The sequence below is a fragment of the Peromyscus maniculatus genome, chromosome 11 (genome assembly GCF_049852395.1).
Source record: "Peromyscus maniculatus bairdii isolate BWxNUB_F1_BW_parent chromosome 11, HU_Pman_BW_mat_3.1, whole genome shotgun sequence".
Classification (NCBI taxonomy): domain Eukaryota; kingdom Metazoa; phylum Chordata; class Mammalia; order Rodentia; family Cricetidae; genus Peromyscus; species Peromyscus maniculatus.
Window position 1 is genome coordinate 88,334,202 of NC_134862.1, and position 17,360 is coordinate 88,351,561.

Below are 17,360 nucleotides of genomic sequence, written 5' to 3' on the forward strand. Positions count from 1 at the left end.
AAAGCCCTGAGGCAAAAACATAGATGAATAGAAACAGGTTAAATTAAGTTAAAAGAGCTAGTGGGACAAGCCTAAGCTAAAGGCCAAGCTTTCATAATTAATAAGAAGTCATGGTTTCGTGGCTGGCAGTCTGAGAAAGCCTATTAAAGGCCCCCATAGGCTCCTATGTTTGAATGCTTGGTCCTCAGCTGGTGGAACTGTTTGGAAAGGATGAGGAGGTGTGGCCTTGATGGAGGAGGTGTGTCACTGAGGGTGGGCTTTGAGGTTTCAAAAGCCCACACCATTCCAGTCAGCTCTTTCTGCCTCCTGCTTCTGGATCAAGATACTGCTCCAGTGCCGTGTCTGCCTGCCTGCTGCCATGCTCCCTGCCATGATGGCCATAGACCCTTCCCCTCTGAAACTGTCAACTCCCAGCAAACTATTGCTTCTACAAGTTGCCTTGGTCACGGTGTATCTTCAGAGCCATAGAAAAGTAACTAAGACACATGAATCTCTGTGTGCTGGCCACATACCTGATGACGTTTCCTAAACTGGTGAGGCTTAAATTGACCCTCGATCCTTCCCTCAGCCGGTCTCCTTCAGCGCCTGATGATTTCTGCCTCTCACTTCCTGCCAAGTCCACCATGTTGATGCTGGATTGCTTGGTGAGGGCTGTGTCCAGGAAAATCTGTAGAGACACACCTCAGGCTGTTAGACTGGTGCCTCGGAGACAGACTGTGCCACCAGCTTACACGACTCCAAACGTAACAAAGCAGGGACAGTTGACAGTGATAAAGCTGCACTCCTGGGTCCACACGTCCTGCTCACCTCTCTCCAGTTCCGCAAAGCTCTTTCAGGGGGATGTAATAGATACCAGTCATGGCACAGGCATTTCAGTAAACTCTTAGCACATAGAATGCTGTGATACCTGCGACATCATGAACTGTTCAGCTTTGTGGTCCAGCAGCTGAATGAACACACACTGGAATCCTACAGGGTTTCCTGCTGGCTATACTCTTTTTTTTTTTTTTTTTAAACATTTTAACTTTCTCACTAAAAAAAAAAAAAAAAAGAATTTGGGCCTGGAAAGATGACTCAGCAGTTAAGAGCACTGGCTGCTCTTCCAGAGGATGGGGTTCAATTCCCGGCACCCACATGGTGGTTCACAACTGTCCATAACTCCAGTTCCCGGGGATCTGACACATTCATACCAATGCACATAAAATAAAGTTGAATAAATTAAAAAAAAATAAGCTTCCCTTATTTGCCTTCATCCGATTTCTCCCCTTGCTAACATGGTAAAATTCATCCAGTGAACTGCCCTTAAAATGTACCAAATTATCTGTTCTAGATTTGTTTACACTGTGTGAAGATGTGTCACTGTGATTGGTTTAATAAAAAGCTGATTGACCAGTAACTAGCTAGGCAGGAGAGGCTAGGCGAGGCTTCCTGGCAGAGAGAGGAACTCAGAGGGGTTAGAATCTAGGTGCAGGAGAGATGTCAGTGAGACTCGGAGGGAGTCAGATATGCAGATGGAGGAGAGGTAAAAAGTCACGTGGCAGAACACAGATTAATAGAAACAGGTTAATTTAAGTGATAAGCTAGTTGGGAACACGCCTAAGCTAAAGGCCAAACTTTCATAATTAATAATAAGTCTCCATGTCATTATTTGGAAGCTGATGGTCCCAAAAGAAAGTCCGACTACAATTTTGTGTATGTGTGCGTGTGTGTGTGTGTGTGTGTGTGTGTGTGTGTGTGTGTCTGTGTGTCTGTGTCTGTGTGTCTGTGTGTCTGTGCACGTGCATGTGTGTGTATGCGCAGGTACACTAGTACCTCATGCAGAGGACAGAGGTTGCTATCATGTGTCTTCCTCAACTGTTCCACACTTGATTTTTGAGGCCGAGTTTCTCACTGTTCCGGGGCTCACTGCTTTGGCAGACTCCTGGTCAGGAGGTCCCTGCAATCCCCCTGTCTCTGCTTCTTTAGCATGAAGATCATAGGAGCATGCTGCCATGCCTGACCCTTTTATGTGGGCTCTGGGGATTTGAACTCTGGCCCTCATGTTCGCACGGCAAGCGCTTTACTGATGAACCATCCTCCCATCTCTAGAAAATTCTCTAGACCGCAGTGCCTCATCTCAGCCTCCCAACGTGCCTGAGGACAGAGCCATCACCCCATTTTACAGAAGACAGAACTGGGGGTTGGGAAGATGATCCCCTCAACAATGTTAGCACGGGTACCTAACAGCCGCTTATGAGTCCTCTGTTCCTGGTGTGAACGTGATGGTTTCCTCCATTGCTGGTTCAGCACTGAGAGGACAAGGGCTGTGTAATCACAGCTGGCTGTGGCTTCACCCAGGACTCAGGAACAACTGTTTCTAGAACAAACCAAACCCACCACGGATGTTGGTCAGAGACGTCCTGACACCCACCGAGGAGAATGGAGAAGAGAGGTCCTCTCTGGTTTATCAAAGGAGCTGTGGGATAACCCCTCTGTGTGCTGTACATATGTTTTATTACCTATGGTTGATAAAGAAGATGCTTTAGCCTATAGCAAGGCAGGATAGAGCCAGGCAGGAAATCCAAGCAGAGAGAAGGGCAGAGTCAGGGAGATGTCAGCCAGCCACTGGAGGAGCACAGGTAAAACATAGATTAATAGAAATGAATGCTGGGCAGTGGTGGCGCACGCCTGTAATCCCAGCACTTGGGAGGCAGAGGCAGGTGGATCTCTGTGAGTTCGAGGCCAGCCTGGTCTACAAAGTGAGTTCCAGGACAGGCTCCAAAGCTACAGAGAGAAACCCTGTCTTGAAAAACCAAAAAAAAAGAAAAGAAAGAAAGAAATGGATTAAGTTGTAAGAGCTAATTAATAATAAGCCCGAGTGATAGGCCAAACAATTTGTAATTAATATTAAGCCTCTGAGTGATTATTTTTAAAGCAGCTATGGGACTGAGCGGGCCAGAAAAGCCTCCATTTACACAAAGGCTTTAGTTAGTTACAGGTTTTCCAAGAACTGATTTTGGTCAGTCCGAGTCTCAGAAAGATGCCTGAGTACCTGGCCATGCCCTTGGCTCACGGCTGATCCTCAGGTGGGTAAACATGGGCCTGCTAATCTTAGTTCTCCATGCTAGACCACAGTCAGTGTCTTCACAGTTGACTCCTTTGCCAACTTGGCCTCAAAATTCACTCCTCGGATTGTAGAATTTACTTGAGGAAAAACAGCCAGCCATGTCCTGTGGGCACTCCAAGGATTGGTTGATCACAAGACCACTCTGTCATAAGTAAGGAGCCTGCTTCATTGAGGAGCGGGCAGGGAGAGCAAGGCCCTCAGCTTTTCCCGTCTGGGCCCCACCTTCTATGGTTGGAAGCGGGTACCTTAGCCCCTGGCCCGCTCCAGACAAAGTCCACCGCACCACCCCTGCTCTGCCACCAGGAGCCTGCCCCCAGATGAGGACTCCCACCTGCTTGAACTGGATGGTGATGACCATGTGGGACCGGCTGCTGCTGGCATTCATGCTGGTCGAAGCTGTCATCCTGATTTTTGATCCCTGCTCCATCAGCTTTTCAATCTGTGCGTAATTCTCACAAGGCACCCACTTCAGACCTTCCACAAAAAAGCCCAGCTGTGGATCTTCCCTGACTTTCAACCCTCCGGGAGTCTTGGTTCTAGATAGCAAATCTCTTATCTGTAGGAGGAAACAGAAGAAGAAATGGTATACAGCTCAAGAACGTGGGAATTTCATTTCCTTCCTTATCATTGCCTGTGAAATATTAGGTGCTCTGTAAATACGTCTTAGGTAGTTGAATTAATACTGAGTTTCTTTCTTTCTCTCTTTTTCTTTCTTTCTTTCTTTCTTTCTTTCTTTCTTTCTTTCTTTCTTTCTTTCTTTCTTTCTTTCTTTCTTTCTTTCTTTCTTCCTTTCTTCCTCCCTTCCTTCCTCCTTCCTTCCTTTCTTTTTCCGAGACAGGTTTCTCTGAGTAGCTTTGCGCCTTTCATGGAACTCACTCTGTAGCCCAGGCTGGCCTCGAACTCATAGAGATCTACCTGCCTCTGCCTCCCAAGTGCTAGGATTAAAGGCGTGTGCCACCACTGCCCAGCTCTTTTTTTTTTTTTTTAAATACTGAGTTTCTACAGGTACCAGACAACCTTGTAATTGAGCTAAGTAAGAAACAGGGAAATGTACAAGAAAGAAGACAAGAGAGGCTAGACAGTGGTGGCACACACCTTTAATCCCAGCACTCAGGAGGCAGAGGCATGTGGGTCTCAGAGTTTGAGGCCAGCCTCGTCTACAGAGTGAGTTTCAGGACAGCTAGGGCTACCCAGAGAAACCCTGTCTCAAACAAACAAACAAACAAACAAATGAACGAACAAGCAAAAACAAAAAAGAAGACAAGAAAGTTTATCATAACAGTGGAATGAGAAGACTAATTACCTGTGTGTGTGTGTGTGTGTGTGTGTGTGTGTGTGTGTGTGTATGTATACACACATGTGTGTACGTGTACTTGAGTGCCAGTACAGGGAGGTGAGGTGCACATGGAGTACCACAGTGTGCACACGGAGGTCAGAGGACAACTCTGTGGAGTCAGTTCTTTCTTTCCATCTTTATGTGGGTTCAGGAGATTGAACTCAGGCCATCAGGCTTGGAAACATGTGTCTTAACCCTCTGAGCCATCCTGCCAGCTCCCAGTAGCCTAGTTCTTAATTTAAGAGATTACTCTTGGAAACACAGTTTTATTATTTTCCAGGCCCCCGACTCTGAATTTTTAAGGGTGCTGTGAAATCTTCCTCCCAGTTGGTAGGGAAACCAAGAGATGCTGGCTGAGCACACAGGCCGAGGATGCCTTCTCTGGGGCACGGAAGAGCTGGGAGGCAGATTGTAAGTTGGGATGTTGAGAGTACACACTTCTTTGACTATAAACAGATGACTTTTAAAACTTCTATCCTTGAATATATTTATCTCTGATTTACAGAATTATTATTATTATTATTTATTATTATTTTGGTGGCCTTGGGATGAAGCCAAGGGCTTTAAGGTTGGTAAACAAGCATTCTACCTCTAAGATACACAGTGAGTTCTAGGCTAGCCTGGGCTACTGAGCTGCACCCTGTCTCATTCTTCTGTTCTTCCCACTGCTCTAGACAGAAGTCTGCCAGACGCAGGCTGTGAACTAGATCCAAGGCACCAACTGCTCCCCTGTGACCCTTGAGTTAAGAATGTGTTTCATGGGTGCTGGAGAGATGGCTCAGAGGTTAAGAGCACCGACTGCTCTTTCAGAGGTCCTGAGTTCAATTCCCAGCATCCACATGGTGGCTCACAGCCATCTGTAATGAGATCTGGCACCCTCTTCTGGCCTGCAGGGACACATTCAGGCAGAACACTGTATACATAATAAATAAATAAATCTTAAAAAATTAAAACACACCTTTACTTGATTGGGACGGGGGAATTAAAAGTCCTATTTAGTGACACACGATGTGGAAAGGAAATTGCAGCGTCCGTCAGCACATGGCAGCTCATCTCTCTTGCGCTCTCCAAAGCAGAGATGAACCATGCCTCAGACAGCAAGGGCTGCAGAGACTCAGGAGTCCCCTTTTGGTCCCCAACAGCATCTCACCCACTGACCATAATGACCTCAGGACGCATGAAGCTACGGCCTGGAAGTCAAGTGGTTTCTTCAGCAGCCGAGAAAGGACCCCTGTCAGAGAAGGGCCGGTCTGGAAAGGCAGGGGATTTGTCATGATGGTTTGAATGAAAACGACCTCCATGTTTAGATAGTTGGTGGGACCACGTGGGAAGGAATAGGAGGTGCGTCACTGGGCTGGGCTTTGAGGCTTCAACATGCTCCCTGCTTCCTGTTGGGGGTTCAGATGTGAGCTCTCAGGGGCTGCTCCAGGGCCATGCCTGCCTGCTGTCATGCTCCTCCCATAGAGACAAAGGACTCCCTCCCCTGGAACTGTTAGCACGAAATAAGCCTTTCCTTCTGTAAATTGCCTGTCCCTGGCATTTTCTCACAGCCGTAGAAAAGTAACTCAGGCTTCTTCTTCTTCTTCTTCGGGAAAACACCAAATGGCAGACGACGCCAGTGCAGCCGGAGGGCCCGGAGGACTAGGGGGCCCAGGATTAGGAGGCCGTGGCGGCTTCCGCGGAGGATTCTGCAGCGGCCTTAGGGGCCGTCGTGGTCGAGGCCGTGGGACTCGTGGAGGTAAAGCTGAAGATAAGGAGTGGATCCCCGTCACCAAGCTGGGCCGCCTGGTTAAGTACATGAAGATCAAGTCCCTGGAGGCGATCTACCTGTTCTCCCTTCCCATTAAGGAATCCGAGATCATTGACTTTTTCCTGGGCGCATCCCTAAAGGATGAGGTTTAAAGATCATGCCAGTGCAGAAGCAGACTCGGGCTGGCCAGCGGACCAGGTTCAAGGTTTTTGTCGCTATTGGGGACTACAACGGTCATGATGGTCTTGGTGTGAAGTGCTCCAAGGAAGTAGCCACTGCCATCCGAGGGGCCATCATCTTGGCCAAGCTGTCCATTGTCCCTGTGCGGAGAGGCTACTGGGGGAACAAGATTGGCAAGCCCCACACTGTCCCGTGCAAAGTGACAGGCCGCTGTGGCTCTGTGTTGGTGCGTCTCATCCCTGTCCCCAGAGGCACTGACATCCCTCTGTTCCTGTGCCCAAGAAACTACTGATGATGCCCAGTATTGATGACTGCTACACATCTGTCAGGGGCTGCACTGCCACCCCGGGCAACTTTGCCAAGGCCACCATTGATGCCATCTCCAAGACCTACAGCTATCTGACCCCCGACCTCTGGAAAGAGACTGTGTTCACCAAATCTCCTTATCAGGAATTCACTGACCATCTTGTGAAAACCCACACCAGAGTGTCTGTTCAGAGGACCCAGGCTCCAGCTGTGGTCACCACATAAGGGTTTTTATACAAGAAAAATAAAGTGAATTAAATCTGTTTAAAAAAAAGAAAGAAAGAAAAGTAACTCAGACAGCTGCCATGTGGCTAGAGCATGGGGTGTGAACGAAGCCAGCCCAGGCCTGGTGACCACGGCTCTGGCAGGCCTTGCCCTTCTCTCTGCCATTCCCTCTGCCTTGATGAAACCAGTTAGATTACATTCCTAAAGCCAGCCAACAAGGTCTAGTCCCTTATTTGGCCAAACCCTCCTCCTGACTACCAAGGCCCAGTTATCAAAGCATTGAAGCCCAGCCGTCAAAAGCCCCCTTTGGCTGCCTTAATTAAATGCCCAGTTAAAATTAAACACCTCATCCTAACATGGAGTTTCCCCTTTTACCTTTATAAACTGCCAATTTCCTGTGACCCATGTCTGTCTCCTCTCTATCCAGAGGCAGTCCTTTGTCCTTCCAGGACAAACTCCCCTTCCCCTCCCCCTGTTCCCTTCCCCCTCACCCTGGTCCTCTATCTCCTGTCTGTGTCTACTGCCCTGTGTCCCTCTGGAACAAATAAATCTCCTTTTGCTGAGAACTTGGTCTTGGGATATCTTGAGCTGACTCTGAGGTTCCCTACAGTGAAGAACAAGGAATTTGAGATGGTGCTGGAGAGGCAGGTGGGCTACATCCAACACAGCATGACTGGGGACCAGAGCCCTTGGTGCTAGTAATCCAGAGTCACTCAGGCCTGTGTGTCAGCACAGGCTCCCGGGATAGGTGGGGCTCAGTGGTAAAGCCTGTGCTTAGGGTGTGCAAGGACCTGGGTTTGATTCTCAGCAGAGACAGACAGACAGACAGACAGACAGACAGAGAAAGAGGCAGAGATAGGGAGAATGTCATGCTGTGGGATGGTCTGTATGTCAAATGTGTTGCTCTGATTGGTCAATAAATAAAACACTGATTGGCCAGTAGCCAGGCAGGAAGTATAGGCAGGACTAACAGAGAGGAGAATGGAGAGAACAGGAAGGCCAAGGGAGATACTGCCAGCCGCTGCCATGACAAGCAGCATGTGAAGATGCTGGTAAGCCACGAGCCACGTGGCAAGGTATAGATTTATAGAAATGGATTAATTTAATATGTAAGAAATAGATAGCAAGAAGCCTGAGCCATTAGGCCAAATAGTTTAAATAATATAAGAGTCTGTGTGTTTATTTTATAAGTGGGCTGTCGGGCTGCCGGGGCTTGGCGGGACCTGAAGAGAAAACTCTGCAGCTACAGTATTACCTGTTCATTGTAGATTTCCAGCATGCTAAACATGACCTGTAGGGAGAACAGTGTGTCAGTGTCCTGAGTTCAGGAGTGATGTAGCAAGAATATAAACATTCAACAAAGGAAAAGACTAACTAACATTAACTGCAGTGAACTGTTTCAAACCGTATGCTTCTCAGGGAATTTTATGGCACTGGAAAGTCTCTCAACATAAAATTTAAAAAGACACAAAACAGGCTGAGAGCTGCTCAGTGGGTAAGCACACTGGCCGCTCAAGCATGAGGACCTGAGTTTGGATTCCCAGCACCCACATAAAAAGCCAGGCATGACGGTGCTCACCTGCAGCTGGGGGGATGCAGACAGGAGGCGCTCTGGGCTCACTGCCTGCCGGTCTATCTAAACACATCAAACTCCAGGTTCAGCGAGAGACCCTCTCTCAAGGGAACAAGGTGGAGAGTGATGGAGGGGACACCCAGTGTCCTCCTCTGGCCTCCACACATGTGCACGGAAGCATGTATCTCTACCTGTATAGACGTGTGCATGCACTGTTGTGTCACATACTCATGTACACACTCACACACACAATCAAAAAGAAAAGGAAAACACACAAAACAGGGATTTTTCTTGTTTGTTTGTTTTTTTGTTTTTTTTCGAGACAGGGTTTCTCTGTGTAGTTTTGGTGCCTTTCCTGGAACTCGCTTTGGAGACCAGGCTGGCCTCGAACTCACAGAGATCCGCCCGCCTCTGCCTCCCGAGTGCTGGGACTAAAGGCGTGCGCCACCACCGCCCGGCCAAAACAGGGATTATTGTCAGGCCTGCAACTGCGGTTCTCGGGAGGCTAAGGCGGGAAGATTAATTAGAATGTGGACAGGAGAGGAGGAGGCGGCTTCCGCCATTGGGTGCTGTGGGAGGGTTTTAGGGTGGGCTTTACAGGAATGACTCACACAGTATGTGCTTCGCCTACTAAGCCTCCGCCATGTGGCTCTGGTGGTTGGCTCCACCCCCTCCTCAGATCACTGAGAGCCCAGTCTTAAACCCAGAGCCTGGCTGAGAGCTGCATTTACCTGAGAGTTGCATTTAACCTACCCAGCTCTAGGAAGTTGGTGCCCACACAGTGGCAGGCATTTTACTTAGCTTGTTGTTTCTGTTTAGCATGCTGGTTGCTCAAGAGCTCTGCTGCACAGCAGCGCCTCCTAAAGGAGCTGCATCCTTAATTAATTAATTAATTTTCAGCTTTCTCAGGCCCTTTGTAGAAATTTTGGGCCCCATATTGGGTGCCAATATTGTTTCAACTTCGGCACAGTGGCTGAGCCTTCATCTACTGCTATCTCAGCCAGCAATTGCAGCTCCGTAGTTACCAACCTGCTTCTCCAGCAGCATCCTGGTCACTCAGGTTCCCACAGGCACTGGCCCTGTCACTGCCACTGAAGGTAGCTTTAACTAAATCTCTATCATTCAATTATGAATAAGAATCAAGATTCAAAGGCTGAGGTGAAAACCTGGGAGCTCAGAGAGGCTAAGTAGCAACTAGCTAACTCTCTCTCCTTGCTGGTGTCTACAGAAGACCCATGCTTCCTCTTTGCCAAACCAGGAAAAGCTGCTCCACTGCAAAACCCACCCTACTACTTCCTGTGTTTCTCTGTCTCTCCCAGATGCCCTCTGAGGCTCTATGATTACTTCTTGTCAACTAGTTGCTAACACAGCCTCCTGACCCAAGGTTAATTTTATTTAATTAATGCAAAAGCAATCTTGAGATTCACAGTGCCATCAAATGTCCCCCAACACACACACACACACACACACACACACACACACACACACACACAAATCTGAAAACACAGATGCTGGTGCCTTGGTGCCTTCCACTTGTGGTAAATGAAAAGGCACAGTTCCCCAAAGACAGGATTCTAGAATAATGGATACATACCTGGAGTTCTATGTTTTCTTTTTGCGTCTTAATAGCTTGGAAGAGCTCTTCACACACTCTTGGAATAATACCCTTGTTTGTGCCAAAGCCAATCATGGAGTAGCTTTTCCCAGAGCCAGTCTGGCCATAGGCCAGGAGAGTAGCATTGTAGCCTCGCCAGGCACTGTCTAGAATTCCTCTTCCGATATCATGGAAGACGTGGATCTAGAGAGGAAATTGTAACTGTCACCAACCCTGGTGGCTCTAAAGCATCACTTCCACACACATATGAGTGTGTGCACACACTCACACAACACAAACCCCTCCACAGAACTGTATTTTGTATCCAGGGTGCCACCCAAAGGTTTACCCCCCAGGTTGGTAGTGCTGGGAGGCTGTGGAAACACCCCAGTCTCTTTCTTTTATTTCCTGCCATGAGATCTGTAGTTTTGCCTCCCCCAACACTGCCTGCTGTAATGCATCACTTCACCACAGTCTGAAAAAGTAACGGGCTGCTGCCTACAAAGTGAGCAAAGAGAGCCTTGACTCTTCAGAATGGGCTATCTCAGGTGTTTATATATAGATAGATATACTAATAGAAAGTTGCCTAATGCATACACTCTTAAAAACCAAACCTCTTCTCAATGCTCAGAGACCACTGAAGAAGAGGGAACAGAAAGATGGGAAGAGCCAGAGGTCAGGGAGGACCCGAGCCAAACAGTGCCTTCAGGACATGATGGATGCTGCACTCAGGAACTGACAAGACCCGCACAACAGCAAAGCCAGTTGCCAGTCCAGCACAGAGTGGGTGGGACTCATGAGCCCCACCCAGCTGAGGAGGTACCGACAGTTGGTGGCTTCCAGGGGAGACAGTTTGCTTTAAGGGTGTGACCCCTGGTAAGTTAAGAAGCTGCAGTTAATGGCCCCACATCCTGAATATATGAACAGCTAAAACTGGTCTCTGTGGGTAAAAAAAGAAAGGGAGGGAGGGAGGGAGGGAGGGAGAGAAAGCGGAGACAAGAAATTGGGAGGAGGTGGGAAAGTGGGGGGGTGGATCTAGGAGAGTTTAGGGGGAGGAGCAAGGGGTGAATACCATAAAAATGTAATGTATGCATGCATGGAATTCTAAAAGAATTAATATTATAAAATCTACTTACATTTTTATCATTTTATGTGCATGGGTGTTTTGCCTACATGTGTGTTTATGTACCACACGTGTGCCTGGTGTCCTTGGAGACCAGAAGATCTCCTAGAACTGGAGTTACAGTTGTGAGCCATCATGTGACTGCTGGGATTGAACCCAGGTTCTGTGGAAGAGCAGCCAGTGCTCTTAACCACTGAGCTGCCGCCTCTCCAGCCCCTGAAAATATATTAAAACAACAACCATAACAACAAACTTTTAAAACCAGGCATGAAGGTAGGGTAGTGCTTTGGGACATGGAAATAGAAAGATAAAAAAAGGAATCATTTTTTAAAAGTGGAATCAAAAGATACTTGTACAGAGTTGCTCAGAAGGCAGGTGTGGCCTGGCTCCTTCTCTTTCTGGTCACGGCCACGGTAGCAGCAGCTCTCAAAGAAGAAAAAGGGAGAATCATGGAATCCGTTTGTCACAATATATACACTTGTGGAATTTATGTAATTTTTAATTCTGAGAAAGACATACACACCAACATAGTACGATCTGCTAAGGGAAAATTTAAAATAACCAATTTTAATACAGTTTATTTCTAGCCAGGCAGTGGTGTCGCATGCCTTTAGTCCCAGCACTCAGGAGGCAGGAGGCAGGCGAATCACCGAGTTCGAGGTCAGCCTAGTTTACAGAGCTAATTGCAGGACAGCCAGGGCTACAGAGAGAAACCCTGTCTCAAAAAAAAAAAAAAAAAAAAAAAAAAACAGAAAACAACAACAAAAATTACTGCTTGTTTCTCATAGAAAGGAGTAAAAAAACGCACGCCTTCAATACCGGCACTCAGGAGGCAGAGGCAGGAGGATCTCTGTGAGTTTTGGGCCAGCCTGATCTAGACAAGTTCTAGGCTAGCCGGGGCTGCATAGAGAGACACTGTATCAAAAAACAAAACAAAACAGAAATAATGAATTATTGTACTATAAGGGTTGTGTGGTCTCTAGGATTAATGGAATTTGACCTATAGTTTTCAAGAACAATGTGCCTATACTTTTACTCAAAATGTAGCTGAATGAAGATATCTGCAGCTCTTTTTTTTAAGGTTTATTTTTTATTTGTGTGTATGTGTGTGAGTGTATGCAGGTGCCCTGGGAAGCCAGAGCAGGGTGTTGGATGCCCTGGAGCTGGAGTTACAGGTGATGGTGAACCATTCAACACAGGTGTTGGGAACCAATCCCGGGTCCTCTGCAAGAGCAGCCATAGCCCCTGAGCATCATCTGTCTTCCAGCCCGGTGGTTTATCAGCTATTAGGGAAACCTCAGGAGAGATTACCAAGCTTAGTAATTTTGCTTCCTTCATACTTGACACTATTGGGATCTTAGAGATTTTTTGTTGTTCTTGTTCTTAGTTACAATTTTTTAATTACATTTTTTATTTTGTGTGCGTGTGCACATTTGTGTGTGGAAGTGCGTGCACCTCCCACAGTACATGTGTGGAGGTCAGAGGTCAACCTGTGGGACTTGGTTTTCTCCTTCCTCCATGTTGGTCCCAGGGATTGAACCCAGGTCATCGGGCGTGGTGCAGGTGGCATCTCACTGGCCCCTGTCCTTAGTTTTTATAATTTGAAAGTTTCAAATAGTCCAGAATTTTGTTAAGTCAAGTACTAGGTAGAGAGTAGAATCATCTCATAACATTTTTAGTGGTGTCGTCTCTCACAGGTGCTGCAAGCCTCAGGAAAATGTATGGAATCCAGCTCCTATCACAAAAGCTCCTATCACAAAAGCTCCTATCACAAAAGGTCAAGGACTTTTCTGAAGGTCAAGCCATGGCTTAAGAAGTCTTGGTGACATTTTAGCTTTTGTATATATATTAGCCGAGTCCTGCAATGATTTCCCTGTATGCTATGTATGCTTCCAAGAACTCCTAACAGTGTATTTTATCTGAAATACCTACCAAGCATGCAAGGCCAAATGCTCTCTTGAATTAAGGTAAAATAGCTCGGACCCTCTTTTCTCATATAGCCTTAGTGGTATTTATACTAACATTATAGACTCCTAACATTTACCTAACCACCTCTAGGACTGTAGTCTGAGCACATAAATTATCTTTTTCTGATATATCAACCAATTTTAGCTCTTAGTTGACCTCCTCCTTTACCACTCCCCTTTTGGGTTGTAAAAGAAAGCCTGACGGTCACTGCCTGAGGAAAAATCTTGTCTGCCTTTATGACCCTGTAAGAATTCAAGCCTGGTGACCTTGCTTTAGCTAGAACACTGCTATTACATGAGTATATAGCTGTAAACCTCAGAGACTTAAGAGGATTTTTTGAGGATTTTGACTGGAGAACTAGATGGAGAACTAGAAGAATGAGATGGAAGATGAGGAAGAGCCAGATGGGGAAGAACGAGATGGGTAAGAACAAGAGGAGAAAGACCAAGATGGGGCAGAAATAAGATGAGAGAATTTAGAACGTAAAGGAGACAGCAGATAAAGGTAGAGAGAAATGAGGCAAGAAAGGAGCTAGGCATGGGAGAAGAACTGAAGCTGTGCAGACGGAATTTTATCCCAGAGGAATAAAGTAGACGGACAAAGAGCTCGGTATACTTAGATTCTTTTCCTGAAAATAATTCGCGCCGATTGTAGCTTCTCTGGGCCCCTGGGAAGAAGATTATTAAGGCTGGACCATGATAATAATCGAGACACTGGGATATAGTGTGGCTATTATCTGCATGCTAAAACATCTGATACATCTTTGAGTTACATTTCTCATTTCTTCCCACCCACTGTTCTATGTACACAGAGGAGAGATTCCCCTTCACTTGTACTTCATGGTGCTAGCCAGCGCTCCATCGTTATAACTCCCGAGATAACCATTTATAGAGGAAAGATTGGTTTGGGCTCAGGGTTTCAATTCATGCTCAGCACCACTGCTCTGGGTCTGTGGTGGCAGGAATGTATTCCAGAGACTTGTCTCCTGAAGCTAGAAAGCAAAGTGAGAGAGAAGGACAGGGGTCCCCACATTCTCCTCAAGGACATGCTAGTTCCCGGAGTTCCTCCCACCAGGTCTCTCCTCTCAAAAGCACTGTAAGCTGAGGAGCAAGGCTTGGCATTCACATAGCTTCTGGGGATCCAAACTCAGGTCCTCATGTTCCAACAGTAAGTGTTTTGCCAACTAAGCTGTCTCCCTGCTCTGGCGTGGACAATACTGAAATGTTTATAGTGCATCAGAAAAGAAAACACAAAACACAAAATCTACCACTGAAGTTTCCAAGCGACTTACCTGGCCTGCGAATTTACTATTTGGATTAGATGGAATAAGGATGCCGTCTTTGTCCTTTTGATATCCGTCGTGAGACCAATATGCCAGGTCAAAGGTGAAGGTCTTCAAATGCTCTCCATTTTTAGGGTCTTGGATGGTGGTGCTTTGGGAATGCATGGAAACCACACAGCGCCTTCCAGAGTTCTTCTCTCTCTATCGTCAGGTTATAAATTCAGAATCACAGTACATTCTGGCTGGAAGAAGTCACTTGTCCCAACCCCTTATGGTAGTTTGAATGAGAATGGCCCCTATAGGCTCATATTTGAATATTTGGTTTCTAGTTGGTATGGCATGGGCTTTTCAAACCTCAAAGCCTAACTGCAGTGACACACCTCCTCCAGCAAGGTCACACTCACTCCCGTTTCCATTTCTCTGCCTCTAACTTGCTGATCAGATGTAAGCTCTCAGCTACTGCTCCAGGGCCATGCCTGCCTGCCTGCTGCCATGCTCCCTGCCATGATGGTTATGGACTCAACCCCCTGAAACTACAAGCTGCCCTCAATTAAATACTTTTTCATGAGTTGCCTAGGCTCATGCGCCTGCTGGTGAAGCTCCCTCGGCAACACTGATCTCTACTGCCTCCTCTTGCCTCGTGGCACCTCGTGGCTGGTTCTCATACATTGGGATTTCTCTCTCTCTCTCTCTCTCTCTCTCTCTCTCTCTCTCTCTCTCTCTCTCTCTCTCTCTCTCTCTCTCTTTGGTTTTTCAAGACAGGGTTTCTTTGTGTAGCTTTGGTGCCTGTCCTTGATCTCACTCTGTAGACCAGGCTGGCCTCGGACTCACAGAGATCCGCCTGGCTCTGCCTCCTGAGTGCTGGGATTAAAGGCATGTGCCACCACCGCCTGGCTGGATTTTTTTCTTGAATAATTGGCAAACCAACCAGAAAACTGAGGCATTGGATAAGAGAATCAAAGCTTGAGCAAGGAGGCACATAAGTATGATATGTAATTCTGTGTGGGAAGGGACCCTCCGTATGGCAAGATGCTCGTGACTGTCCCAATGAGGATACCCCAAAGGCAATGCTGGATGATGAACAGCTGTTTTCCAAATGCCCACTGCACCGCTGTTAAAAGAAAAGACAGTGTCTTGCTACTGTAGTGGGGTTGTTTCTGTGGACTGGATGGCCACCAATATCTAGATGGCTATGGGCAAAAGTGCTAAAGAGTTCCAGCCTGCACAATGCTAGGGAAATGGAAGCCTGGGACACCAAGGGAAGAATCCCAGCGGCCAGCCATGTGCAGTAGGTAAAAATGAGAGAGGAATCAAGGGAACTGCCACCTCATCAGCACATCGAAGGAAATGAGGACTGAGACTCCACCTACTCCTGATACTTGCTTTTCTGTGACTGTTAACACAAAGGTGTAGAATGTACCAATGGAGACAGAGGCAGAAGCAGACTGTTGAAAGACTGCACAGTGGCAGGGTACCTAGACAGCTAGCAAAATCTTTTTTTTTTTTTTTTTTTTTTTGGTTTTGGTTCTGGTTTTTCGAGACAGAGTTTTTCCATGTACCCCTGACTGTCCTGGAACTCATTCTGTAGACCAGGTTGGCCTCCAACTCAGAGATCTGCCTGCCTCTGCCTCCCAAATGCTGGGATTAAAGGCATGTGCCACCACCACCCAGCTAACAAAATCTTTTCAACAGATAGTTCTGAGAACTTTGCCTGCTCGAGTGAGTACACTCTGGGATATGGGAATGGCATCTCTGTGAGAAGAAATGGAGCCGAGAGGGGAGCAACATTAGCCATCATCTGGCCTGAGGAAGAGCATCCAGCCTGCCTGCCAGATCCAAGGAACTTGGTCCACAGTAGAATTGATCTCTGTGGCCAGGAGAGCAGCGCGGCCAAATGAGAGGGGTGTGTCAGGGCAGGTAGCTCAGAGCAAGCACCAAGGAAGTCAAGGGCATTTTGTGGGAACTGGCATGGATGGGAGAAGCTATTTATGCCCAGGCGATTCAAGGACTAGGGAAATCCATTTTCATTAAATCTCATTTTATTATTAGTGAATGTATGGTATGTGTGCGTGTGCACGTGTGTGTGTGCGCGTGCGTGCGTGCATGCGTGCGTGTGTGTGTGTGTGTGTGTGTGTGTGTGTGTGTGTGTGTGTGTATGTGCTCTCATCACGGTGCATGTGGAGATCAGAGAACAACTTTTGGGAATCATTTCTCTCCTTCCACTATGAGTTTCAAGGGTCAAACATGTCATCAGGCTTGCGCACAAGAGCTTTTACCCACCGAGTCACCTCACCAGCCCAAGAAAGCCATTTTGATGGATAGAATGGAAAACCAACTTACCAACTACCCCCTGAGAATGGAGAGCCCCGAGCCTGTTCCTCCCTCTCTTCATGTTTTAAAATGAGAATGGCTCCTATAGGCTCACGTTTGAATGCTTGGTCCTGTTGGTTGACCCACTTGGGATTAGGAGCTGTGTCCCTTGGGGTGGGCTTTGAGGTTTCCAGAGCCCCATCATTCCAATAGATCTCTCCTGTGGTCGTTGTCCCAACATGTCTCTCAGCTACTGCTCCACTGCCATGCCTGCCTGCCTGCTGCCAGGCTCCCTGCCATGATGGTCACAGACACTGCTAAACCCTGGAACCATGGGTCCCCAAATTAAATGCTTCCTGTCATAAATTGCTTTGGTCACGGTGTTTTGTCATGGTAAGAAAAGTAGCCAAGAGCAGTTTATGATGTGGACAAGGCTATTGACGGCCTTTGAGAAAGTGTGCACACCTTGTCATAAAACCCGACAAGAGAAAGAACAGGCCAAAAGGGAAGGGAAGAGGGAGGGAGGCTGGCTGGCACTTGGCTAGAACACAGGAACGGTGTGGTGTGATTTGCTCCGTTCCCGAACTCCAGGAAGAAGATAATCCAA

At 47.2% G+C, this 17,360-nt stretch overlaps 1 protein-coding gene and 1 pseudogene across 1 annotated transcript in view; one reads left to right on the forward strand and one right to left on the reverse strand.

Annotated features, from left to right (window-relative positions):
• LOC102908941 (kinesin-like protein KIF28) overlaps positions 1 to 17,360 on the reverse strand; it is a 58,200-nt gene that overhangs the window by 37,084 nt on the left and 3,756 nt on the right. The window contains exons 2-6 of the mRNA XM_042258716.2: positions 14,453 to 14,644; positions 10,071 to 10,274; positions 8,159 to 8,194; positions 3,438 to 3,662; positions 513 to 667 (exon numbers count right to left, since the gene is read on the reverse strand). Coding sequence (XP_042114650.1) covers positions 513 to 667; positions 3,438 to 3,662; positions 8,159 to 8,194; positions 10,071 to 10,274; positions 14,453 to 14,644 — 812 coding nt within the window. The remainder of the gene's footprint in view (positions 1 to 512; positions 668 to 3,437; positions 3,663 to 8,158; positions 8,195 to 10,070; positions 10,275 to 14,452; positions 14,645 to 17,360) is intronic.
• On the forward strand, positions 6,045 to 6,935 carry LOC107400863 (small ribosomal subunit protein uS5 pseudogene; annotated as a pseudogene).